The sequence below is a fragment of the Pleurodeles waltl genome, chromosome 5, assembly GCF_031143425.1.
Source record: "Pleurodeles waltl isolate 20211129_DDA chromosome 5, aPleWal1.hap1.20221129, whole genome shotgun sequence".
NCBI lineage: Eukaryota > Metazoa > Chordata > Amphibia > Caudata > Salamandridae > Pleurodeles > Pleurodeles waltl.
Window position 1 is genome coordinate 196,698,933 of NC_090444.1, and position 26,526 is coordinate 196,725,458.

At 42.8% G+C, this 26,526-nt stretch overlaps 1 protein-coding gene across 1 annotated transcript in view; it reads left to right on the plus strand.

The window, feature by feature from the left end:
* The window catches only part of USH2A (usherin), a 3,586,186-nt gene that overhangs the window by 2,463,252 nt on the left and 1,096,408 nt on the right, over positions 1-26,526 (plus strand). The window contains exon 48 of the mRNA XM_069233891.1: positions 8,494-8,683. Within this exon, the coding sequence (XP_069089992.1) occupies positions 8,494-8,683 (190 nt within the window). The remainder of the gene's footprint in view (positions 1-8,493; positions 8,684-26,526) is intronic.

Consider the following 26,526-nt stretch of genomic DNA (forward strand, 5'->3'; position numbering starts at 1 on the left):
CCAGATAAATTGAATGGCACCTTCAGATAGATAAAAACACATTGCTTACTTGCATATTTTTTGGCCCTTGTAGTATGACTATTGGGCTAAATCAAACGAATCACTCTTTGTTCAATAGGCGCAGGTTCAGACTATGTTTTCTATTGTCTCCTTGTCATCAAGGCACATGAAATGAATACAAATCCTAATTAACTACCTTCCCAAGAAGACCTTAATTCCGAATGAGAATCAAGTGAATCCTCAGGCAAATAAATATTGTTCTTATCCTATCACATCTTGACAACCCAGTGTGTACCCCTTTCAGTAACTATCTAGTAAACTTTCTGTGATCATTTCACTTTTAAAAACAACAAGGTCTGATATGTAATGGACTTTACTCAGTTACACCCATTAACAGGCTTTTAAACAGCTTTCTGTATTAGTGTTTTTTTTAGTTCTGCCTGAGGTGCAACACACCGAGAGCAGCACTTAAGTATTCAGGTGGTGGGTTGATTAGTGCTCCATCTTCTCAATACATTACATTCCAAATAATAGAATTAATGGTACAAGGTGGTACATGTCCTTTTACAAAAATTACAAACTGGGGCATGATAGCTAAAGTCTGTTTTAACAATCAACATTTAAGTCTGATTTGAGACTGAGGAGTGGCTGGTAAGGTCACCTTAACGTATAGGCCCTGGGTACCTCTGATACCCTATACTAGGGGCATATAAATAGTTAATGTATGTCGGTGGCAAGTGAACCACTTAGACATATATCTTTCAAAGGTCAGAGCAATGGCACTGAGGTCTGTTAGCAGGCCTCAGTTCATTTTCAGAGTCTAAAAAGTAGTAGCATCAGTCCAAACACTTTAGGGTGACCATGCATTTCCTTACAATTGACAGCTCCAGCCACCTACCTTACCCCAGTATAAGAAACTTGGGACCAAAAATGTAACAAAGTCTGAAGTTGAAACTTTGAGTGCGAGACCCACAAGGTTTACCTGACCCCAGCTCGATTGCTTTCAGCATTAGGTTACCACAAACATTGATTAGAATTGGCACTTTCCTGATCCTGGTGCTTTTTTTTACCATTTTTGTGTCATTTTGCGTACTAAAATGGGCTTGGTTATTTCTTGACTTTCATGTTATTTGTTACTGCATGAAGTTATCACTCACTTTTCCAGGGAATAGCCTGCTGCTTACGCCATAGATTACAGGGATTGAACAGAGTTTTTAATGTGAATTCTGTTTTAACCTAACAAATTGTGTTTTCTTAATTTGGTAGGGTTACCCATTGTCATATTAATAATTCACATTGTAACAGTTGATCTCTTTACAAAAGCTTTCACAGACGCCATGTATTGGAATTTCTCTTAGGTTATCTAAACCCATTGCTTCCTATTCAAACTAAACAAGAAAATATGGGCACCTCTAATCCTAGAGCAATCTTGGTTGCACTTGATACATTTTATGTGTGGCAAACAATAAACCACTGTGCTAAATGTTGGACTTTTTTGCTTATGCAGGGTCATCCCCAATCTTTTTGCCTCCTGCCTCCTATTTTTCCTCACCTGTTGCTGTTGGCTTTTTAACTCTGAGGACTTTACCACTGCTAACCAGTGCTAAAGTGCATGTGCTCTCTGTGTAAATTGTATGTAATTGGTTTAGCCATGATTGGCATATTTGATTTACTAGTAAGTCCCTAGTAAAGTGCACTAGATGTGCCAGGGCCTGTAAATCAAATGCTACTAGTGGGCCTGCAGCACTGGCTGTGCCACCCACATGAGTAGCTCTGTAATCATGTCTCAGACCTGCCACTGCAGTGTCTGTGTGTGCAGTTTTAACTGTAAATTCGACTTGGCAAGTGTACCCACTTGCCAGGCCTAAACCTTCCCTTTTCTTACATGTATGGCACCCCTAAGGTAGGCCCTAGGTAGCCCCAAGGGTGCAGTGAATGGTTAGGGTAGGACATATAGTAATGTGCTTTATATGTCCTGTGTTAGTAATGGGGTTTTTGTTTGGCAGTTAGGTTAACCTCTGTCCAAGCAAGAACCCTCACTCTAGTCAGGGTAAGTCACACACAATCCAAATTATCCTGTGCCCACCCTCTGGTAGCTTGGCACTGAGCAGTCAGGCTTAACTTAGAAGGCAATGTGTAAAGTTTTTGTGCAATAAATCATACAATAACACGATATAGCACCACAAAAATACACCACACAGTGTTTAGAAAAATATATAATATTTATCTGGATAATTGCAGGTCAAAACGAATAAAGATGCAATGTGAAATTGTAGAGATATCACTGAAAAGTGATATTAAGTGTCTTAAGTCTTTAAAAAGCAAACAAAATCTCTTTCAAGCACAAAGTACCTGGTTTAAAGTGGAAAATCTCCGCAAAGGGCCGCAGAAGAAGAGATACGTGGAAAAATGGTGTGTGCGTCGATTTCTCCCCTGCACACACGGACTTGTGTCGTTATTTTTCACGCGGGGAAGTCGTACGTCGTTTTCCGGCATGCGGACAGTCTCTTTCTGTGGTTCGCGGGATTACCAGATGTCCTGGGGTCTGTGCCTGGATTCTTTGGCTTGTTTTCCGGCTGTGCTTCGTTCCAGGAGGCTGTGCGTGGAATTTTCTTTCTCACGGCAGGCGTCACATCGATTTCCCCTCTGGAAGTTGGGCGGCGTTGTCCTTGCGAGGCCATGCGTCGAAGTTCCAGTGGCCCCGTAGACGTTGCGTCGATCAGCGTCGTGTGCAGTGATTTTCTCGCTGCGGAGCAAGCTGAGCGTCAACATTTTCAGCGCACGAAGAGTCCAAATGAAAAAGAGAAGTCTTTTTGGTCCTGAGACTTCAGGGAACAGGAGGCAAGCTCTATCCAAGCCCTTGGAGAGCACTTTTACAGCCAGACAAGAGTTCAGCAAGGCAGCAGGCCAACAGCAAGGCAGCAGTCCTTTGTCGAAAGCAGACATGTGAGTCCTTTGAGCAGCCAGGCAGTTCTTCTTGGCAGGATGTAGTTTCTGGTTCAGATTTCTTCTCCAGCAAGTGTCTGAGGTGGTAGGCCAGAGGCCCTGTTTTATACCCAAATGTGCCTTTGAAATGGGGGAGACTTCAAAGAGTGGCTTAGAAATGCACCAGATCCCCTTTCAGTTCAATCCTGTCTGCCAGGGTCCCAGTAGGGGGCGTGGCAGTCCTTTGTGTCAGAGCAGGCCCTCCACCCTCCCAGCCCAGGAAGACCCATTCAAAATGCAGATGTATGCAAGTGAGGCTGAGTACCCTGTGTTTGGGGTGTGTCTGAGTGAATGCACAAGGAGCTGTCAACTAAACCTAGCCAGACGTGGATTGTAAGGCACAGAAAGATGTAAGCGCAGAGAAATGCTCACTTTCTAAAAGTGGCATTTCTAAAATAGTAATATTAAATCCAACTTCACCAGTCAGCAGGATTTTGTATTACCATTCTGGCCATACTAAATATGACCTTCCTACTCCCTTCAGATCAGCAGCTGCCACTTCAACAATGTGTGAGGGCAGCCCCAATATTAGCCTATGAAGGGAGCAGGCCTCACAGTAGTGTAAAAACGAATTTAGGAGTTTTACACTACCATGACATGTAACTACACAGGTACATGTCCTGTCTTTTACCCACACAGCACCCTGCTCTAGGGGTTACCTAGGGCACACATTAGAGGTGACTTATGTGTAGAAAAAGGGGAGCTTGAGGCTTGGCAAGTACTTTTAAATGCCAAGTCGAAGTGGCAGTGAAACTGCACACACAGGCCTTGCAATGGCAGGCCTGGAACAAGGTAAAAGGGCTACTTGAGTGGGTGGCACAACCGGTGCTGCAGGCCCACTAGTAGCATTTAATCTACAGGCCCTAGGCACATACAGTGCACATTACTAGGGACTTATAAGTATATTAAATAGTCCAATTGGGTATGATCCAAGGTTACCATGTTTAAAGGGAGAGAGCATATGCACTTTAGCACTGGTTAGCAGTGGTAAAGTGCGCAGAGTCTAAGAGCCAGCAAAACAGAGTCCAAAAAGTGGAGGGAGGCAGGCAAAAAGTTAGGGGTGACCACCCTAAACCATGTCAGGTCTAACATCCTGACAGTGAAATATTGCTAAATTCGTTTTTCATTGTTGCAAGGCCTGTCCCTCTCATAGGTTAACATGGGTGCTAACTTTAAATCTGATTAAAGTGTAGATTCCCTTTGGGAGCGGATGGACTTATGGAGTTTGGGGTCTCTGAGCTCACAATTTTGAAATATATCTTTCAGTAAAGTTGGTTTTGAGATTGTGTGTTTGAAAATGCCACTTTTAGAAAGTGGGCATTTTTTGCTTTAGCCATTTCTGTGACTGTCTGTGGATTCCCTGTCTGGGTCAGCTTGACAGTTGGGCTGTTTGCACCTCTCTCTAGACAGTGACACAAAGGGAGCTGGGGTGTAGTCCGCATTTCCTGATGAGCCAACTGTGCTAGGAGGGTGGGGAGGAATGGCCACTTACACCTGAAAGGGCTGTGCCTGTCCTCACGCAATGCAATCTCCGACCCCCTGGTGAGTGTCTGGGGCCTGGCCTGGGCAAGGTAGGATTTCACATTCAAAAGAGACTTTACTTTGAAGTAGACCTACTTCAAAGGAGAAATTGGGTATAAGAAGGGCACCCAAAACCACAGACTTTATATCACTTCTGGACATCAAGAGGAACCTCTGCCTAGAGAAGAGCTGAAGAGCTGAGGAGAAGTGCTGCCCTGCCTGTGACTGTACTTTGTGGAGCTATCCTGTAGTTGCTGCTTCTGCCAGAGTAAGAGGACAAAGACTGGACTTTGTATGCCTTCCATCTTGTGAAGAAATCTCCAAGGGCTTGATTTAGAGCTTGCCTCCTGTTGTTTGAAGTCTCAGGGGCAGCAAAGACTTCTCTCTGCCAGCACCTGGAGTCTCTGGAGAGACTCCTGCTCTGACAAGTGGTGCCCTATCCAGTCCCTGGGCCCTTGAAAGGAAATCCAAGGAAATCGACTTCGACGACTTCGGCCCGACGCCGCTGCTGAATCCGGTGACGCAGCCTGCAACCGACTCCGTGATCTTCCGTGGAACGCGACAACCTCCGCATGCCCAACGCCACTGCAGCCCTGTTGAAGTTCGCGACTCTGTGAAAGTCGCCGCACCACGTCGTGACCAATGCCGCTCGAAGTGCGCGGATTCAACGTTTCGCACAGACGGCGCGATCCCTGACTTCACGTATCGACTTGTTTTCACTCTTCACCAAAGGTACTGTACTTGGGGGGCTACGTGACTCCGTGTCCGGCGCCGCTGGTGTCGGCTTGTTGGGAACGACTCCGTCACGACGCCGTGTTAACACCTCATCAAAGCATTTTGTGTTTCTAAGCGCTGTTTTTGAGTTTAATCTTTAAAAATTCATAACTTGACTTGTGTAGGTCGGAATTTTGTCGTTTTGGTCTTGTTTTGTTTAGATAAATATTTCCTATTTTTCTAAACTTGTATTGTGTCATTTTCTAGTGTTTTCATTAAGTTGCTGTGTGTGTTGGTACAAATACTTTACACCTAGCACTCTGAAGTTAAGCCTACTGCTCTGCCAATCTACCAAGGGGGTAAGCAGGGGTTAGCTGAGGGTGATTCTCTTTTACCCTGACTAGAGTGAGGGTCCTTGCTTGAACAGGGGGTAACCTGACTGTCAACCAAAGACCCCATTTCTAACACTAAACAAAATAGTTTAATTTTTAATTGGTTCTGTTGCCTTGTTATTGAGATATGGCAGACCACAGATGACACTAAAACCCTTCAAGAAAATTTGATTTCTGGTCTAGCTCCACAAACTTGGCAAAATGAAGTTGATGTTTAAGAATAAGGCATAATTTATCGTATCTCATACTCCCATAAATTATATGCTAAAGAAGTGACCAGGCATTCCTAAGGGTAATGGAGTTATATAACCTCTGATGTAGAGTCAGACATAGCGAAGCATTGACTACATTGGTTTGCAATGACCATTGCCTAGTCCACCTAATATTCAAATTCTCAAGGTCAGCCAAGGTTTTGAATGAATTAAATTGTGGGGCAATATATTGCACACAGGATTTTATCTACTTATGCGTGTCAGCACGGTTATATAGATATGCAGTTATAGCAACTGTATGCACACAGGGCGATAAGGGATCATAATTTGGCCTCACTAGCTGTAGAGATCTTATACACCATAATAGCCATTAATTCCCTTTGATGGGATCAAGCAAAGGTTACTTTAAGATGATTCCAAATCAGATACCGTAATGGCAAAGGAGCCAGAAGTAGCTTTATCATCTGAATCGCAAGGGCTCAATTGTTTTTCTGTTATTGCAAATGACTATGCAGTAGGTATGAAGGTTAAGTCTGTTTAGTCAAACTGCTGTGTCAGAACTGGTTTATCTTTGCAGGATTTTCGTAAATGACTGTGATTGCGTTCAACTTCCTCAATTTGACATATTTTCTATGTTTTGCCAATGTTGCTCGACAGTCTAAGTAAGGTGATAAAGTGACAATCAACTGAAAAAAGTGTGCTTTTAAATAATTTATGTTAAAGTAAATGTAATCTTGATTGCTCATGATTCATGGAATTGTCATATTCAATAGGATTTATCAAAGATTTTAGGAAAATGTTATTTTATATGCCAACATTTATGATAATGCATGTTCTCATCAAAACATTTCAAAGAAAAATGCCTGCAGCACAGCAAGTAATGCAAACCACCACTGATGGTTTCTTCCAAATGGCTTACACGAATCGTATTTCCTCTTGAAACACTGGGTCAACTTTCTGAACCAAGAGCCACCCTTTTCACACAGCTCTCTGCATTCTCCTAACAAGTGGTAGAACATTTTCCTCCTTCACAGGAATCAATGCTCAACTTGGTCAGTGGATCTTTGAACCCTACATAAGGATGTAGTAGAACCAAACAACAAAATGTCAATACAAACCAATTAAATTACTCAATATGAACAATGTGGCCACACAAGGAAAACTCCAGTCGGGAATAAAGTTAGGGAGTTTATTACAAACTTAAGCTTAGAGTCATGTAGACAGTTCTTAAGACAGAGTTATATAGATACAGAATCACCAAGAGCTGTCCAAGGCAGCGAATGAAGTTCAGGCTGACAAACATCAAGAGAACTAGGCACTCTACAAAGACAATACAGAACATCAGTAAGATAACCTGATGTATGGAGAACAAGCATTGCTCAGTTTTAATAAGCATTAAGGCAGTTCAAATCATCAAAGTTCATGTTAGTTGTGCAAGGGGAGAACCATACAGTTTAGCCAGTCAGGGAATAACATGTGCCGGGCATAACACAATTGGGCAAAAGGCAAAAAAAAAAAAAAGGACAAAAATAATTTCTAAAAAAGTAATCTCTGGCAGTAGGTTACTAACTAAAATGGGCAAAAAGTATGTAAAAAGCGAAAACATTAGCATATCCAAAGCTCTAGCAAGAGTCTTCTTTTAAGGTTGGGGAGAAAATCTCTAAGCCTTAGCAAGGTATTTCAAAAGACAAGGGTAGAGAGGAAGATACCTCTTCAAGGGTCTCAGCATTCAGGATATAAGGCAAAATAATTATTCTCGAAGTTACAGGGATTCTGACCAAAGTCCAGCTGATCATTGATATTTTAAAGTTCATAAGGCAAGATGATTCCTTAACGCAACAGTTCATTTGACATTGAAGGGGCAACATCCAATAGAAATTGATCATGCGCCTCCAACTTGAAACATCCACATACCTTTCCAGTTTTGTCATGAGAATGGGGTTAATGTATACTTTCACACAAGACTGAAACAAATGTTTAAATTGCAAGACCACAGTCCAGAATGTTCCACATCCAAGGCTGTTCTCACACTCTCTATCGGTGAAACAATAGACATATATTACCAGACTAGCCTCCTCATGGGAATGAAGTCTGAAAGAAAGGTGCATGTTAGGAAGATGACTTCAAATTTTCTGCACAGTCACGAATACGGAGCCTAGCAGGCCTCACTTAGGTTAGTGCAAGTGAATTAAAATCAAACATTAATACATTCAGATAAAACAAATTTTAATTTGCAAACTATGAATTCTGCATTAATAAATCTTCATTAGCACTCATGTTACAGTGACTTTAAATGAAATGACTTAACATATTTCATTCAGTGTGACGCAGAACTGCATTTCTCTATTTTTGGACACATATTTGAAACATTTATTATAAGAAATTCATTATTGTTTCATTACAGTCTATTGGTTTAGACTCTATGCCATAATGGCAGTTTAACTCTTCAAACATGTAATTTAATCTCAATACCACCTAGGTTTCACTAAGACGTTTTAAGGCACATGCACACTAACATGGCTTCTCAGTGAATCTCTCTATATTGAAACTATTAGTGCTTTGATTAAAGTAATGCATAAACTGTCACCAATGGATGATCACTGTGGCATAAGGGACAGTTTTAAAAATGTGGCTACATCACACGTATTAATTTAATTATTTTCTCACAGATCTGTACGGGTTAATTGGGCATCACCAGGGGCCCCTAATGGCATCATACTTGGCTATGAAGTTCTACGTAAAGCTATCTGTTCATTCAAGGATCCGAAACATTTGAAGCATGGTGGTCAGTGCTCTTATATTGTATGTAAGATACATGAAGACATCTGTGGTGATCAGTGCTATAATCCAGCCATTGAGGTACTTGGGAAGTCTGCCTCCAGCCTTCTTTCCTTAATTCATAAACTGAAGTTGCTGTTAACTCATGCTGCATGTGTCCTATCGGTATACCACCTCCTTTTTATCTTTTATCACTTTCCTACATTTTTATTTATTTATATTCATTTATAATCGTGTGCACTTTTTCCATTAGTTTACACTGTAACCTCATTGTCCTTTACACTGATCGTATTCATGTATTCTCAATGCATCATTGGATTTTTATTTCAATATGGTTTTAGTTTAGTTAACTTTATCTTGTTTCGTAAGGTTGCCGTTTTTTTGTTTTCTAAAGTGTTATTTGTATAGTTGCATTTACACTGTTAAAATACATAGGTTTGTACTAGATTTATACGTTTAGTAAATATGATCAAAGAAAAATAAAAAGGGACCGCCGGACTAACATGAATAATAGTTATTGTATGATGTTTTCTGTGTGGACTGATATACCGGATTCATGGGATTATTGATCGAAATTAAATGTATATAGAACAACCGGTATTTAAAATAACCAAATCAACCCAATGTTATTACACGGGGTCAGGTTAGAGTTTGTATTATATTTTTTTCTTGCAACCAAACAATGGCTAATCAGTCAGACACCCCTGATTGACCCACGTGACCACGACAAGTAGGTGCTTTTGTTTTGTCAGAATTTTGTTGAAAATTAAGGGCAGTTTCCGATTAATATCCATATTAGCTTCAGTTTAGTACCTAGATCGATAGTGCAGCCAGACAGTAGGAGTCTGTAAATGGCTTTTATTGACAAATGATGCAGAAAAATCCTATTTGATGGGATAAATCCGTGTAATGAAATAAAGTCCTTATTTGTCAACAACGACGGAACGGTGAGTGCATTCATAGACCCGACTGCACAGGGAGGCAGTAATTATGAGCATGAATTATCTTAACTCGTAAAATGAAATGTGAATTATTCTCTCTCCCTGAGCTGTGCATTTGTATTGGATTCTGCTGCATGTCGTAAACAAATTGTATTCACCTGCCGCTTGGTTTGCACTGATTCATTAATGTTACATTTGCAATTATTTTGCCACTACAACAATAGTGCGGGGGAATTGTATTCCTTGCGCACTTTATCACTGGGATGCTCCGTCCCTGATTACTGCATGAGGAAACAGGAAAATGATTTTGCCAATAAAATAATACATCTAAGCATCTGTAACAAGGGTGCTCTGAATATACCAGAGGTGAGAGCCATGTAAACCCCCCCTACTACATATATGAAACTTTTTGTGAATTGTTTATATATTCAAAGTTTCAAGATAACTGAAAGAGAGAATCCCAATATTATATAGGTAATCATAAACGAGTGAAAGACACCAGTCCAATGCATGCATAAGTGATATCCCAATTTCGGCAACAATGTTCAGTATATCCACAAGGCAGCCCCAACTGTAATGGTATTAGTAAAGGGTGTTCTGTACGGAATCTGTGCAGTTCGACATTAGTAATATATCCACAGAGCAGTCTCAACTTTAGTGTTTTTAGTAAATGATGTCATGGACAGAAGCTGTGCAGTTCGATATTAGAAATCAGCAAATCGGGCAGTCGCTCGCATCTACTTCACTCTAGATTATCTAGCATTGGTGGCCCTCCCAGGATATCCGGGGGGATGCCACAGAAGCTACGACCGAAGGGGTCCCCAAAAGTCCTTAGATCGGGATTGGACTGTCCTAAATTCTCAATCGGTGTTTAGTTGCTAATTACAGTTTATGAAACCTCTCAGCCGTTCTTTGATTCTGTGACTAGGGCAATGGCCCTTGTGTATCACCACTCTATGTTTTGCCAGCAGTACATGGCAGTGTATTTCTTGACTGAAGCTCTAGGAGCAAGATTGGGGGAACAGTAGGTCCAATCATTTTGGCAATTCCCGCTCACCTCATTCCTGAAGTTAGCAATTGACAGACAGATGTAAGAATCCGGTACTTGGGACTGTGCATCGGGTGCAATTTTTCAAAGGCTCACTCGGTTTAGCTTTGCCGGGCTCTACTCTATATAAACATTGAATGCGTACTAATCAAAGTCTATAGTTAGGGGAGCAGGCACGTGTTTGAGAGCAGCAAAGTTTCCATTGTTAGTTGATTACCTGAAAGTCAAGCTCTGCTAACCACTTTTCTCTTGCAGCAGGAGGTATCTAACAGAGTGTTTTTGGACATGGCCCTTCTTAGGGGATTTCCCTGAAACCTTTTGCTAATCCTCCTAGTTTTTTGCTGACTCTCCTTGCGTGGCCTTAGAACTCAGGGCACCTTCCCACTGTACTGGCATGAGAAATTGCACGCGCCCTTCATACACATGCCAGGAACGGGTGCTTACATGATTGGTTGTGATGCTGTACCCAGGAGTGCCCTATGAGAAGGTACACCACATTCTCTTGGACCCTGCATGGAGTGTGCCACCCACCTCAATAGCTTGTCAAACACATATCAGGCCTACCATTGCAGGCCTGGGGAGGCGCATTTGCGCTGGCGCTTAGGGTAGCATTTTCTACTCCTTGTCCAACCCTGAGTGGGCCTTACCCTACCCCTAGAGCACGCTCTGAAGGGTGGAGCAGGTGGTAGGTGGAAGGCAGGGCAGGTACACATGGGTGTTCCTATCTCGGTAGTGAAGAACCCCCATATGGGTTTTCCCTAACTAAGAGATTGGCTCTTTCCATAGGTTTTGCTGATTATTTTTAGTGGCCTTAGGGCCCTGGGCACTTTCCCACTGTACGTACAGTGTAAAAGTGTGTGCTCCCTTCCTACAGATGTTAGGAAGTGGCAGCAACCAGTGTGTGCTGAGTCTGCCAATGCAGGCCAGAGTGTGCGCACTTTCACAATAGTGTTTTAACATGTGTCCAACCTGCCATTGCAAGCCAATATGTGCACACTTGCCCCAAGGGTGTTTCAAAATCTAGCAACTGCTTCCTAATCAGACCCTCTACCTACTCCCCTCTCCTGCTCCCCTGGGACCTCAACTAATTGTAACTCTGATCGAGAGCGGCCTAATTTCAGGTAAAGGGGGTGATCTCTTTCTAACATGTTGATGTGGGTTAGTCGGGTGAGACGGAGAGTGGAGGAGGGTCTGCATTGTGCTAGAAATTGACCTGCTGGATATCAGTTCAATCAATCAATCAAGTTGTATTTATATAGCGTGGCTTATCACCGCGAGGGTATCCAGGCCCTTTGCTGCAGGTCTCATTCGAAGAGTCAGGTCTTTATCCCCTTTTGGAAATCGGTCAGCGAGGGCGAGGTGTGGAGGTGGAGCCGGAGGGTGTTCCAGGCTTTGGCAGTGAGATGGGAGAAGGAGCATCTTCTGGTGTGGCAGTAGCGTACACGGGGGATCAGTGTGAGGGCAAGGTGTGCGGAGCAGAGGTTCCTAGAATGATGGTGGAAGTGTAGCCAGTGGTTCAGGTAGGCAGGTCCCTGGTTGTGGAGGGCTTTGAAGGCATTGATGAGCATTGCAGTGTGTGTGTGTGTGTAAGTGTGCTCCATATGGACCTGCCTAATATCGGTAGCACCCGTGGCAGTACTGAGTGAATGTGTACGTGTGGAAGTGCCTACTAGTGATTACATCGAACGGCGATGCTGCTTTACACTTTGATTTCTTGCCAACTGGATACTACGTTTGACATTGGTTGTACCCGTGCAGCCTTGGCCCACAGTGCTGCTCAAAGTGTTGTCATTATCTGTGTGTACATATTCCTGACATCGTTGTGATCTGGGGAGCATCCTATAACTGTGTGATATTGCATTATATTGATTGCCAGGGTCGGACTAGTTCTTATAAGGTATCACACCGCATAAGGGTGCTGAGGGGGTGAAGTAGGATTACTCCCAAGTGTACATGCTACTGATGTCTTTCTAACGTGGTTGGGCTTAGTACTTCTAGTAATATTACAAAATGGGGTTTATGCCCAGTGGTTATGATGTTTATATTGTGTTAATTAATGTATGTGTTGAATAGAAACTTTGTTTACCTACCACACATGTGAAGCCTCTTTTGTGGCGCTCAGTGTATTTATTGTGTGAGAGTGCTGTGCCAATACTTTACACATTGCCTCGGTAATAAGCCTGACTGCTCAGTGCCAAGCTACTCAAGGGTGAGCGCAGGTTATACAGTGAGTATAATCTCCCACCCCTGGCTGGAGTGGTAGGTTCTACCTGGCTGGGGCTCTGCCACAGCCAACCAGAACATGCCATCTCCAACAATTGTGATCAGGCACTTCCTTATAATGGCAATTGTCAAAAAGGTATGAGCTATGTAAAAGCACCCAAAGGTGTGTGTTGGACAATACTTTTTACCTTCACCCCTCCTGTTTTGTAAACTTATTTTTATCTGCTTCAGAACTTTGTACACTTTACCACTGCTACCCAGTGGTAAAGTGAGTGTGCACTCTCAATTAAACATGGTAAAATTGGCTTACACCTAATTGTCATATTTAATTCACCTGTGAGGCCTGAGTAAATTGGCACTGTATGTACCCAGGGACTGTAAATTAAATGTTACTAGTAGGCCTGCAGAACTAATTGTGCCACACACTTAAGTAGCCTTTTAAACAGGTCTCAGGCTTGCCATTGCAGCCTGTGTGTGCAGTTTTAAACTGTCATTTTAACCAAACTTTTTGTCAGGCTTAAATCTTACTTCTTTACTATATAGGGTAGGCCCTAAACAGCCTCTGGGGCAGGGTGTATTGTATTTAAAAAGTTGGACATGCACTGTTAAGTTTTACGCTCCTCCTGGTGAAAAACTCTCAAATTGTTTTTTCATTGCTGCAAGGTCTACCTCTCCCATGGACTAACACAGCCTGAGGAATTGTAATCTTTAACCCGCTTTAATGATAAATTTGGTTTCTAAGTCACAATTTTGAAAATGCCACTTTTAGATATTGCCATTTCCTTGTCCTAGTCACTTGGTACCTGAAGCTTTTTCCTGAGTCATCTGACTAGGGGTAGTTGACAGTTGACCTTTGTGTATTCCTCCCAGACTGTATCACAACGGAGACTAGGTGTTGGCATTATGGGCCATTTCTGATTTGATGGTGGACAGAGCTGTGATTTACCACACATGCACACAAAGGCACTGCCTCATCTCGCACATAAAGGACTTCACAGTAGTCCATTGTGCCCCCAGATAGACTGGAGCAAGGCCAGGAATGAAGGAACTTCCAGACACCTATGTAGGGGAAAACTACAAATGCTTCTTCCACTTCAAAGTGGGCAAAAGGTATTAAAAGGGGCCTCTCTGACACACTCTTCAGTTCACTCCTGGACCTGTGGATACTACAGAAGAAGGACACCCTGCTGCTTGAGGCCTGACCTGCTTGCTGAGAATGAAGACTGGACCTGTACCCTTCATCCCAAGCTGAAGTGACTCCAAGGGTCAGCTGATGTACCTCCTGCACTGAACTACAGGGAAACAACAAACTCCAGAGATCTCTCTAAAGCTGCCCAGCTGAACTGCTGCAACTGGACCTACCTGAGCACTGCTGGCCTCAGCTAGAGTGAACTCCTGATCCCCAAAAGCTGACTCCCAGTTACTGTACCCTTGGTGTGGCATCAGTTGAACTTTTTGAAGTTTTGGGCTCCTCACGACTGTGAACAGACCAGTTTGCACCAAGATCTTACCTCCCACAATGATTGCTTCATGAAACTCCAGTGAACCCAATTCTTTGCATTACAGCAACCACCAGCGATAAAAACTACACTTCTCTCTACACATCAACAGCCTGCCGTGATCTTCAGTGGGAATCCTCAGTGATGACCATCCGCAACACCCAACAGGACCTTTGTGCTACAGCTATGACCATCCATGACCCCAAGCCTGCTGTTCATGTTAGTCATAACCATTTAAGACACTCTCCCAGCTCTTCTTTCACCACAAATGATGCTGAACTTTATAAGGTAACTTGTTCAGAGGGACTAACATTGTCCTTGTATCTGGCCTGCAATCTATTATGATTGGTCTGAACTTGTGACTTTCCTCTGGTCTCACAAGACCAGATAACTACAAGTGGCTCTTTGTTCTTTTTGACACTTTACTTACCTTAAATCTTTAAAATTGCTTATCTCCTAGTCTGCTGATTGCATTTTGGTGCAAGATAATTTAATAAATTTGACCCTATTATTCTAAATTGGTGTGGCATTTTTATTGTGTTGTGTTTTTACTTTATGACCGTTTATGTGCTGCAGAAATACTTTACATATTTCCTCCAAGTTAAGCCTGACTGCTTGTGTGCCAGACTTCCAGAGGAGTAAGCACAGGTTAATTTGTTGACTTTTTGTGGTTCACCCTAATAAGGATTGTGGCTGCTGCTTGAGTAGGTTTTCACCCCCTCAGACAACAACACAATTTCTTACAGTGTACATTTTGAGATGTTTAAATTGTTTATGAACTTTAGGTTCACTCATGAGGGGTAGACTAGGATTATTGGGAAGTGGTAATCCAGAAGTGAGCGTATATCTCAATCTACCCAACCCTCAAGCAGTAAATCTGTTAGTGTACATCTCGGTAGGAGGGCTAGAGACAGGCAAGCAGAGAAGTTTATTGAGTGAATAGATAGACATTTTCCGCTTTGATTGAAGTGTGTGTTGGAAAGGTGTGGGATTAAATCAATTATGAACAAAATAAGGTTGCTCATAATAATAGTACAACTGGTAGAGAGGCCACCCTGATCAAGGGAGTGTTAGCATTTTCATCACAGACAGGACTATTTGCTCACACAAATCAGGGTAATCATGTAGGAGTGCAGTTGGTTGAAGAAAGCTTTAGCAAGGTGTATTAGAATATTTTTAAAGAAATATAAAACTCTCAAGAGGACAACCATCTTGGCAATGGCCAGTCTGCCTCTAAGAGACTGGGGCAGCTTAATCCGGCTCACTAGCTCGTGTTTCATGTTAGCAATGGCCATACCATTAATTTACCTGAAAATTATTACCATATGTCTATAAATTAGGGATTCAGGGCTTTTAACAGATGAATTACACCATTTCAAAAGGCTACTCAATTGGACATTCGAGTGAGGATTAATTGAATAAAAATAATGGAGTGGGTCCAGTTGATTGATATGCCAGATAAATAGCATCATTTTTTGAAAGTGGCAAAATGCTAATGGCAAGATCGCTGATGGAGAGTGTAACATAGGCAATGTAAAGTGGCACAATAAGGTTCGTGGCTGGGCAGCTAAGACAATGTTCTGAGTGATGCTGCCTCAGCCTAACAACAATGGGCTCCAATACAATTGCAAACTGCATGAAGGAGAGAAGGTATCCTTGCTTGCTCCCCTGGGATATTTGGAATAGAATCACAGAACATCATATTCTGTTGAATGCACACTGTGAAATGAAACAGCAACCTAATCCAGTAGGTAAAATATGCACTGAATACAATCTGTTTCCAATATTGAAAACAAATATTGCCATTCCAAGGAATTTTCAATAGTTATCTTAATGATGTCTGAGTTAATCCAAGCTCACCTCAGTGCACGTGTAAGTGTTCTTCTTGGCCTATCTGCCTCTCTGCATATCATTGCTTTGGCTTCTTTGTCCAGGTAATTGAACTCCCTAGTTCTTCAAACTTGTCTTTTATATTTGTCAGCACATAGCCATTCTAAGAGGAACATAACTGTTGTTAAAGGTTGCACAGCTCCGCCTCATGTATGCCAAAGTGGTTGTGTATGATTCTGAAGATTCCTGATTATTTGGAAATGCATGCACCCCGAATCACAGCCTTGAAGGCCATCCTCATTGTGCGTGCTCTGGACTGTGTGTTCTCATCTCGAAACGAGGGGTCTTATAAAACATTAGGCAGTAGCTGTTAAATAGACTCTTTGTGCTTAGCATCCGGCAAAGTCAATTCAAGGAGGACCAGACCGTGGTCAGATAAGGTTGAGGGTGTATGCTCCACTGGTGTGTTGTGAACATATCAATTTTGAAGCCTATTTTCACCAGATTATATTTCGTATAGACGAGTAGTTTCCAGACCTCTTGTTCATCTTGCACACCCTGGATGGATGGGGCTTGAGCATCCTCAGATGTAGCCTCTGGATCCGCAGGCCTAGAGAACCTACTGTTTTCAATTCAGGTTGCTTGTGTTCTTGTTTACCTATGAGGTTTGGCCAATTATGGTGCAGGAGGTATAATTTCGTGTGATGTGATGATATTTGGGTCTTCAATATCAGTGTGTAATTCTCTGTGGTCTGTGCCCTCAGTCGAAAAATAATGGTCAGATGCCCTGTCCCATGATCTGGCTCATGCCACACAAGGGTGCGCTTGTGATATTCAGGAGCCTTGTTAGTCTGAGGAAGTAAGCTGAAAAGGGGAGGGACCCTCATACAGCAAGAGTGAGTCCTGTCACTCCCCACCAGTGTGGCTACTCTCTCCAGCAAAGATTGACAGGGTGTGGGGGCATGAGCAGACCCACACCAGTGCGGAAGAATGTACAGCTTCCCTGCTTTTATTTGATTAAATGAATGATATCACCAGGACCACACATCGGTCTTGTGTCTGCTTGTAGGCCTGTACTGAACAATCAAGGCAGTCGTTTCCCCCTCATTTTGAGGGAGATTGGCCGCTGGTCAGCCACACAACAGATGAAGCTCCTCTGCCACCAGCTCACAGCTTCCTCTGACTAATTTGTTAGATTTTCCTCATCACAGTTTCCCAGCTTAGGCACAACTCAGTACACTCTATTGTGACCAGTGCTGCTCGCACACATTAAGGTTGCAGGTTTAATACCTCCGGCATGCCTGCCAAGCTCTCATACCACTGCAAAGGATTTTAGTGTGGTTTGGACCTGTTAGGGAGTCCTTAGATTGTCGGGTGTTGAGGGTCTCCTTATCAGCATGAGGACAAAGAGATTACTCAGTCCTGACCATCCGAGGCACAGCATGGCTCTGTGCTGGCACTAATCTACAACTGTACAAGGGGTCTCCCCCATCCACGGGTGATACTAGTGAACTTAATTCATTACACCAGTGCTGAGTGTGAAGGAATGGTCATTGTAGCCCCCAAAACACTATTCAATGTGTAATTTATGTAAAAATATTGCTTTTGGGTTACTAACAATATTATAAAGGGATCAGGGACACCGTGGAAACAGCAACAAGCTCATTTCAATATTCATATTACCACACACACTCTACTAAGAAGAATAAAATGCTTTTGTACTAAAAGTAATTATTACTGCAGGAACAATCTGTCTCTCAGTACATCTAAAACAACTATACAGAATATTATAAAAAGAGCCAGGAGACACTTTGCAAGTAACGAGAATAAAATGAACATTTACAACATTGCTAAAACATTATTAAAATAGTATCTAAAACCTAACACCTTTTGCCTGGTTCGATGCGTTATATCCTTAGAGCATGAAAAACAAAGAAACTTGCATTCTAGAGTTTTAGGGAGAAGTGATGCACTGCATACCTTATTGACCATAAAGACTGTTGTTATCGGTAGAGGCATGAAGACAGTGTTCCTCCGGAAGGGCAAACACCCACTGCGGTAGCAGTCAGTCTTCCTCAGGGACTGGGCTATATCAGCTGCAGGTTTCAGGCAAGATGTGTCATCTCTGAAGTGTGAAGTGTGTGTAAAGTGTGATGGCATGAGATGAGACTGTTTCTGTCAGAAGCTTGAGTAATAATCTTTGTGAAAGTCCTCTATAACACCTGAGCAAATGGTAGTCCTTATATTCTAAATCTTTATCAGATATTGGAATGTTCATGCTAGGCTGTAGACATCATAATATACACGTATGACATTGGTGTTATGGACATATAGCGGAAAAGGATGTCAATTCAGACTACACTCCTTAAATCAAATGTCTATATTCTTTGTTATGCATCCTAGACTTAAGGAGGAATTAACATTTGACCCAGACGATTGTTGCTTTTGAGTTTGTTTCTGTCACTAATCAAAGAACTGGAAGATATCATGTTCCTTATGAAAGATGCTGTCTGGCAACAGTGATGCCATCATTCAGGCATGACAATGACTCTGCAAAAACAGGTACATAGCAATGTCCAGGGGATAAGATGTAGTCAGGGCCTAGCTAAGATGAAGACTGACCTTAGGGTCTTTACGTCAGCCTCTCTGCTTCACCACAATGCAGTTTGAGGCCCAGATCAACCCCTTCAGATATCTTCACTGTGGCATATATGTTCTTGGGCACTGACCATTCATCAGTCTCTGTAGGATAACGCCTGCCCACCAGCTTGTATTAGCCAATGTGCACTCACTGCAAGAAAAATTGAAGAATATTTGCTTTGGCCAGAAAACCCTTGTTAGAAGGTGGCCATCTTGCAGCCCGGCACCCAGATATGAAACTTTAGTTCATTCCTGGTACCACAAATGAGAAATGATTCTCATATGATTTTCCAGTTATCTACTCCGCAATATTATTTTTAATGTTAAAGATAATGCCCCTCATTTCAAGAACGGCGGTAAAAACTGCCTACCGGCACAGTGACAGCCGCCAAAAGACCGACTCCGCAGCTACTACCCGTCCGCCATATTATGACTACAGCCAGATTCCTCCACAAGAATGGGGGAAATCCGTAGGTGGCCATACCGGCGGATGGCGGTAAGGTAGTGGTGCGACCACCAGCAGCGCCACACCAGTAGACCGCAGCCAGCCATGTTATGACAACTAATACGGCCTGGCGGTGTTCTGCTGGTGGTAGCAGCACCCCGTCCTGTCTCCTGCCGGAGGACCCCCTAGATCCAGGTGAATCAGGTCTCCGACAGGGGAGGGGGTGGGTGGATGTTGTGTGTGTGTGTGGCGGTGTGTGAATGTGTGCATGAATGAGGGTGTGTGTTGAGTGTTGAATGCGTGTGTGCATGTACGGACATGGAAGTGCGTGTGTGTTGTGAAATGTGAATGCGTGTCTGCGTGTATGTTTGGGAGTGTGTGTGGATGTGTCTGTGATTGGTTGTATGCATGCGTGTATGTATGTGTGAATGAGTGTGTGTATGCGTGTGTGTGTGAAGGGGGCATGGATGTTGAGGGATATAGAGAGGTAGGGGGTTGGGGGTAACTGGAGAGGAGGGGGTTGGGGGTAACTGGAGAGGTATGGGGTGGGGGGTTAACTGGAGAGGTGGGGGGAGACCCCTATCAGTGACAGGGAAGGAATTCCGTGTCACTGATATGGCCTCCTGCCATGGTTTTTGTGGCATTACGAACACCACAAAAACCATGGCTGTAGGCGGGGTCATAATCCCGCAGGTCTGTTAGTTGTTTGTCTTGTCAGTTTTTGATTGTATATAGTACATTTTACATAGGAGCACTTGCACTTTAGCACTGAATAGCAGTGGTAAAGTGCCCAGAGTAACAAAGAGAGCAAAAACAGAGGTCCAGCACACATCAACAGCTAGGAAAAAAAGGCAAAAAGTTAGGGGAGACCACGCCTAGGATGAAAAGTCTAGCAATAGCCAAGAAAAATGTACTCACATTTTGGAAGGCCAAGAATCTTTAGAGGAAATGGACTTTATATTTAAAAATCTGACATTTGTGTAATAATAGGTGAGACTTTAAAACAGTGAGGGAAAGTTAAAAAACAAAATCACTGTTATAATTTTCTAGACATAATATGGAGTGCTTAAAGCCACATTGTCCCATTGGAAGCAAATATGCCATCAAAGAACTGTGGATGGAGGCTTTACAAAATTCACTTTTTGGATTGTGACCCCAGATTTTTCACAATTTTCTGGACTTTAATTTCTACAGTATGTGTGCTGTAGCTCTAAAATGATGCTGTTAAAATTGTTTTCACCCACTTGGTCTATCTAACATTCTTGTAATAGAAATGGTAGATGGCACAGAAAATGAATCAATGTAATAGGATTAAATGTTACATGTAGTTTGCAGTGTGTATTTACACCTCTCATCTTTAAGATAAAAATCTGTGGCTGACAGGAGCACCATTTTACCCTGGCTTGGCTGAAGTTTTAAAAGCATAGAATGTGACACAAGCCTGGAAGATTGCCTTTGCCATGTAGGACAGCAGAAAACCCTATTTTTAAATGTTGGCCATGTTGGTACTAAAGTGTACCTTTTACATCCATAGGGCAGGGTCATTCATATTTATATTGGAAAAAGTAGCATATTACATATTAGGAGCAGTGTGCACTCACAGTAAATAAATGCCCTAACGCAGTTTTCACTATGTGCGTTAGTTTAGATTTCCAGAAACAGGCCTTAATTAACAGTATTATTTTATATATTTGTGAAAATGATAGATAAGTGATTCTAAGTTAGTTTCCACTTAACTTCAACAATCCAATGTAATTGTAAAAGTAAATTAGAATAACTTGGGATGAAAAGTAACCTCATAAATGTGTACCTTGTGCTGCCTGAGACTAAACTGGTTTACAAGTTTTGCCTTTCAAGCCACGTCAGTAACATTCCTGTTTGTTGGTTAACAACTATGTTACCAGAGGACAATGGCTTAGCCTATGTGTCCAGAAAGGCAAGGGTGCTGTGAATAACTGTCCATTTAACAGGGATTACCCAGCAGGGAGGGTGACTGTAGCAGTTGACAGAAGAAAGGAAATCCTTCACACTTCCTTCTAGGGCTTAGACACGCCAAATGACACTGGCAGTATCTCCCCTTGTTTATTTCTTGGGTCTTCCTAGACTCTCTGGCCCTCATTATGACTTTGGCGGTCTTTTCCTAAGACCGCTGACGCCACTACAGCCAGAAGACTGCCATATTACGAGTACTGAAGAATTTCGCCACAACTTGGGCAGAAATCCACCAGTAGTCGTGCTGGCGGTCAGAGGCAAAGAGGCGGTTCCACCGCTGGCCCTGCCCCACCAAAAGGACTCAGCCAGCCGTATTACGAAGTGTATTATGGCCTGGCAGTGTTCTAAAGGCTGAGTTCTGCCGGCAGTGGGAACAGCGGGTCCCGTCCCCTCAGGGAGGAGCACCTCGTCAGACGAGGTAAGTGCCCTCCGCAAGGGGAGCTGGGTGGGGGGTGTGAATGGATGTGTGTCAGTGTTTGTATGCGTGTCATGAATGGGGGGAGGAAGGGTAGTGTTTGTGCATGTGTGTCTTTGTGTAAATGTGGTGATGGCGATGAGTGTGTGGGTGAATGTGAATGCTCGGTCGGGGTGCGTGTGTGCATGCATGTAGCCAGGGGTGGGGGCTGTGTGTGTATGTATGTTGAGGAAAGGAGGGGTGGGGGATGGAGGGTGTATGCGTGTCAATGGGGGTGAATGTAGTCAGTGCATGTGTGAGTGGGGTTGTTGTGCATGTGTGCATGTATGTGTGTATGGAATTAGGGGGGTGTTGTGTGTGTGTATGAGTGTAAGGGTGTTGTGAGTGTGAGTGAGTGTCAGGGTGTGCGTGTCTGTGGGTGCATGCGTGTATGCGTGAGGGTGGGGGATAAGTATGGGATTGGGGTGGGGAGTAAGTACATGTATGTGGGGGGTCACTACTGGAAGCAGGGGTTTGGGGGTTACTGAGGGTATCGGGGAGGTAGGGGGTAGGAATTTTGTAAGGTAAGTGAGGTGGGGGGCTCTTTTGTGGATGGTGGTGGGGGAGTCATCTTCCAGCGTCAGGAATGCAAATTCCTGTCGCCGGTAGCCTTTCCTCCAGGGATTTCATGGCGGTGCTACCACCACAAAATTCCTGGTGGAAACAGGACTCGTGATACCTCCGGCAGTATTGGGTGGACCGCAGGCGGTATTGGGTGAAGCGCCGGGTCGGAGATGCTTATCTTATTGCCCCATTAGGGGGATTATGTGAACTTTCACAGTAATGAAAAGGAGGAGTGCTTCAAAACTGAGAGTAAAAGAATGGAGTAGCTAGTACTGGGTGAAGACAATTCTCCAATTACTGGTTAGGGCTTTGGATAAGACTGGCATCTCTCAACTGCCTCTTTAACACTAAGAAGACTGCATCATCTGAAGAAATAATAAAATATTTCAAGGATTCAACTGGGGCCCAAGGACTGGAACTTCTTTCGAGAGGCTCAAGTGGGTGGCCTCTTACGTTCCTGTTTCAGAGAAAAAAGTAGGACTCTTGAGTCCAACAAGACCCAGCTAAATACTGTGGACTAGATCATCTAGGAGCTCTGTCTGGAGAGGGACCTTGTGCCCAGAGGTCAGCCCTGATTACCTGGTGGCAGTAGGAGTCCCCAGAAAAAACAATCCAGGCTGGTGAAGAAAAGTGAGATTCAATCACTTCTTCAACCTTTGGACAACTGTGACAATGTGCTTTGGCTTGCCTAGGGAGGCTGCATCCATGGCTAAAATAGAGTTTATCCCTCTGTGAGCTTCTTGTTATACTAAACATGGGTTCAGCAGGATGCCATTAAAGGCATCCCATCCCTTGTCACCCTGTCTACAGCTTCCAGTCTTGCCAGCTTGTTATTTTGATGACCAAAAGAATGGCTAAGTCCAAAGGAAAAAACCTTGAACCAATCTATCTGAGCAGCAAAGCACTCCCTCTGGCTATGCAGTCCAACTTTTCCTAACTTAGAGGTTTTGGAACCCGAGACAATGACTTAAGCAGGAGTTCATTGGTTACATATCTGACTTCAAGGGGCACTCACTGTCTTCCGCTTTGGCCCTTATCTGCTAGAAGATTTTGAACTCCAAAGAAGTGACTATGTTGCACAGTATAAACTTTGAACTGGGCTACTGCCTCTGTGTATCCAAACTTTGTTCCTTTGTGATTGCCCTGAAACTGTGCCTAAGTCATGTTCAAACACAAAACAATGTTTGTCAATTCTGCTTTTAATTTTTCTGTTGACTTTTGCTCTGGAACCTTTAAAATTTCATAGCACCAACTACCCTTATTTTTTAAGTTGTTTGTGAGTCGTATTATGTGGTTTTCCTATTTTTTTAATTGCTTGATATTTCTTAAACCTAATACACATTTTATCTTGAGAATTATCTGCTTCTTCGGCCTCAGCTGCTAGGGTTTGAGCAGAGTTTCTTTGTGACTTATAGTACTTTTTAAAAACAACTTGACAAAAGGTCTTTGATTCTTAATGAATAGTGCACGCTCTAACAGAAGGTATTTCAAATGTAGTGGTTAAAAGTAAAAAACCATAGGTATCATAAACAGATTTGAAGGAGGGTTCATAAAATTATGTAAAGTTTTGAGGTCTGCCACAGTACCCAAGGACATTATTTTATTCTGATTTCTGAAGAATTTGGAAGTTTAATCAAACACACAAAAGGTGGTTGGAGGAGGAATATTTTCAATAGGTCTAACAACTGGCAATCACTTGGAGTGGCAATCCAAGAAACATTCCTTTCCCCGCCATACCATCTCGGTTTGGCCCCAGGGATATGCAAATCAGTCATGACCCTGCTCCAGTATGAACAGTCTACCATGAACTGCCAAGTCAGGAACTATCTGAACTAGAACACAATGAACCCAAGATCAGTTTCACCTTGGTTGAGGCTCATCAGTTAGGTGTAGCTTGATTCCAGCCACAAAATGAGCAAAGGACATATGTCTGGACATACGCTCGACAATTAGGGTGTTATATCAAACACACACAAGGTGATAGGAGAGGAATGGTTGCTATAATTCTAACCACGACAATCACTCAGGATAGCATTCCAACCAATCATTCTTTTACCCACCTTGCCACCTTAGTTCAGTTCTAGACAAATAAAAATCAGTCTTTACCCTGCTCCAGTAGGAACAGTCCTGCCTGCCAGGACCAGGTCCTCCCCAAACCAGAATATAAGCAAAACTTTGCTTGTGTTTAGACCCAGCCATATGCAAAACCTTTGCTTGTGTTCCAGTCTAAGGAAAACCTGGCCTAGCTCAGTAGGCTGTGGGTGTCTTCTTATGTCTCAGAGATCTTTTTGTTACTTTCAATTAAAGTGTTACAAATCTTCTAATATACCTATAAACCAACATCAAAGAGCTGCATGTAAACTGCAAGGCATAGGTTTGGAATTGTAATGTCTTTCTCGTAATCTTTTGTAATTCTCACATTGCTTGAAAGGGTTCCCCATTGCATGACTGACTATGGAAAGCTGAGGGACATCATTTGAGGGTGGTAGTGAGGGAATCCATTACGAAGAAGGTCATGAAGTTAGGCACTAGCAAAGGTTATTGCGCAGTTTGTGATGCTATTGAGACATTCACACTAAATACTGGCTTCGCTAAAGAGGGCATTCAGAAATTAATTTGCTTTAGTTCTAATGAAATGTATGGGATTTGGAAGAATTATTATTCAGTATCAGAGCTTCTACAATCCCATCAAATGTCCCCAAGCTCAGCAGTATAATGCTCAGCATTGAAGAAGGAACTGCTGAAGAAGTACTAATTGTAGATATATTTGGTGAGGTTTTTTTTTACATTAACATTCTGTACCTGATCCACCCCAAAAGATGCGGTGTTAATACATTCTTCACTTTTTTTCAAGGGGTGCATAACATTCTTTTGATTCAAAAGTAACACTCTCTTAACTTAGAATAATCACAATGTCAACACACAGCATGTTTTTGTTTGATATAACAAGTTAATATTAAATTGGGCTGTACTTGAACTATTTTGAATGAGGAAATTTCTGGGCCCTGGTTATTGAAACCAGGTCACACCATGCTACCCTTTCCATTTTCCTTGTTTCTGACTCCTCAAGGGGTGGTTAGTACAGTGGTGCAGTTTATATCACCTGCATCCCGAAGCTCAGCACCTGAGATGAAAGGTAAACCTGCTAGTATAAATTGAGTCGAACTAATTAGTTTAGCTGTAATAAATAAAAACCTCAGTTGAGATCTTGGATACAAAGAAAAACAAATTTCTCTTATGTACTTATGCAAATATTATATTATCACTGCAACACACCCGCCATTTTTAAAAATGTTATCCAGAAAAATCGGCCCGGATCAGCAATGTCTACCCAAGCTATCCAATGATCCAAAACACAATCAAAAATGAAAATCTCTGGACACCAATTTTTTACAGAGGTATATCAGGGAGCTGGGATTACACTGGCTAGAGCAATCCCTTTGTTCCCTGATGGAAACAGACCATGCCACACTGCAGAAGGGCCTTCATCAACGTCATTTGTAGAGCTCGGATGGAGTGAGCAGCAAAGAAGGGAAGCCAGTGCATTCTAGACTGTGTGAAGCTTCCCAAGCCTCTGGCAGGGTAACCCCACCAACAACATCCCAGGGACGCAGCCACAAGACACAAGAGCAGCAGCCAGCATTCTGCTGGTGCTTGAGAGATGGTGCTGCACACATATAGAGAAAGCCACGTAGATACACAAGAGGCATGAGCATACCAATCCAGCTGTAGCTGCCTGTGTTGAAGAGTGTGGGTTTCAGAGGATAAACATTAGTATTGACTTTAGCAGGAGGGGATTGTAGATGTTTGTGGGAGTGAGGAATGTATGCTGGCTCTGAGGGTGGTGATCTGATTTGAAATTAGAGAAGACAGGACAATTTAGAGTAGAACAAATCTGGTCTAAAACAAAGCAAGCGGGGTGATCCCTACCCACATTTGTACCTCATATTCTAAGAGCATTTCAGTTTGTTAAGCGAAAGGAGTGCTCTTAACACTAGAATTTGTGTTGCTATGTAATTACTCTATATGTTATTGATGAGCAGGCATAGTGTTGCACTGTTGTAAACTTATTGAAATCCAATAAAGAAGCACCCAAAAAATTAGGAGTGCACATACGTCAGTGACATGAAGGTGTATGATCAAAATATTAACTACAGCTGATGCTGCCTGGGCATTGATAATCTATTTGCTCCATACCTTTGATGATGTCTGCAGCATTGAGGCCAGCACAGAGAGATCCTTTGCCAGTTTTGGCTCTCACTGTGACAACTCTCTTATGACACCAGCT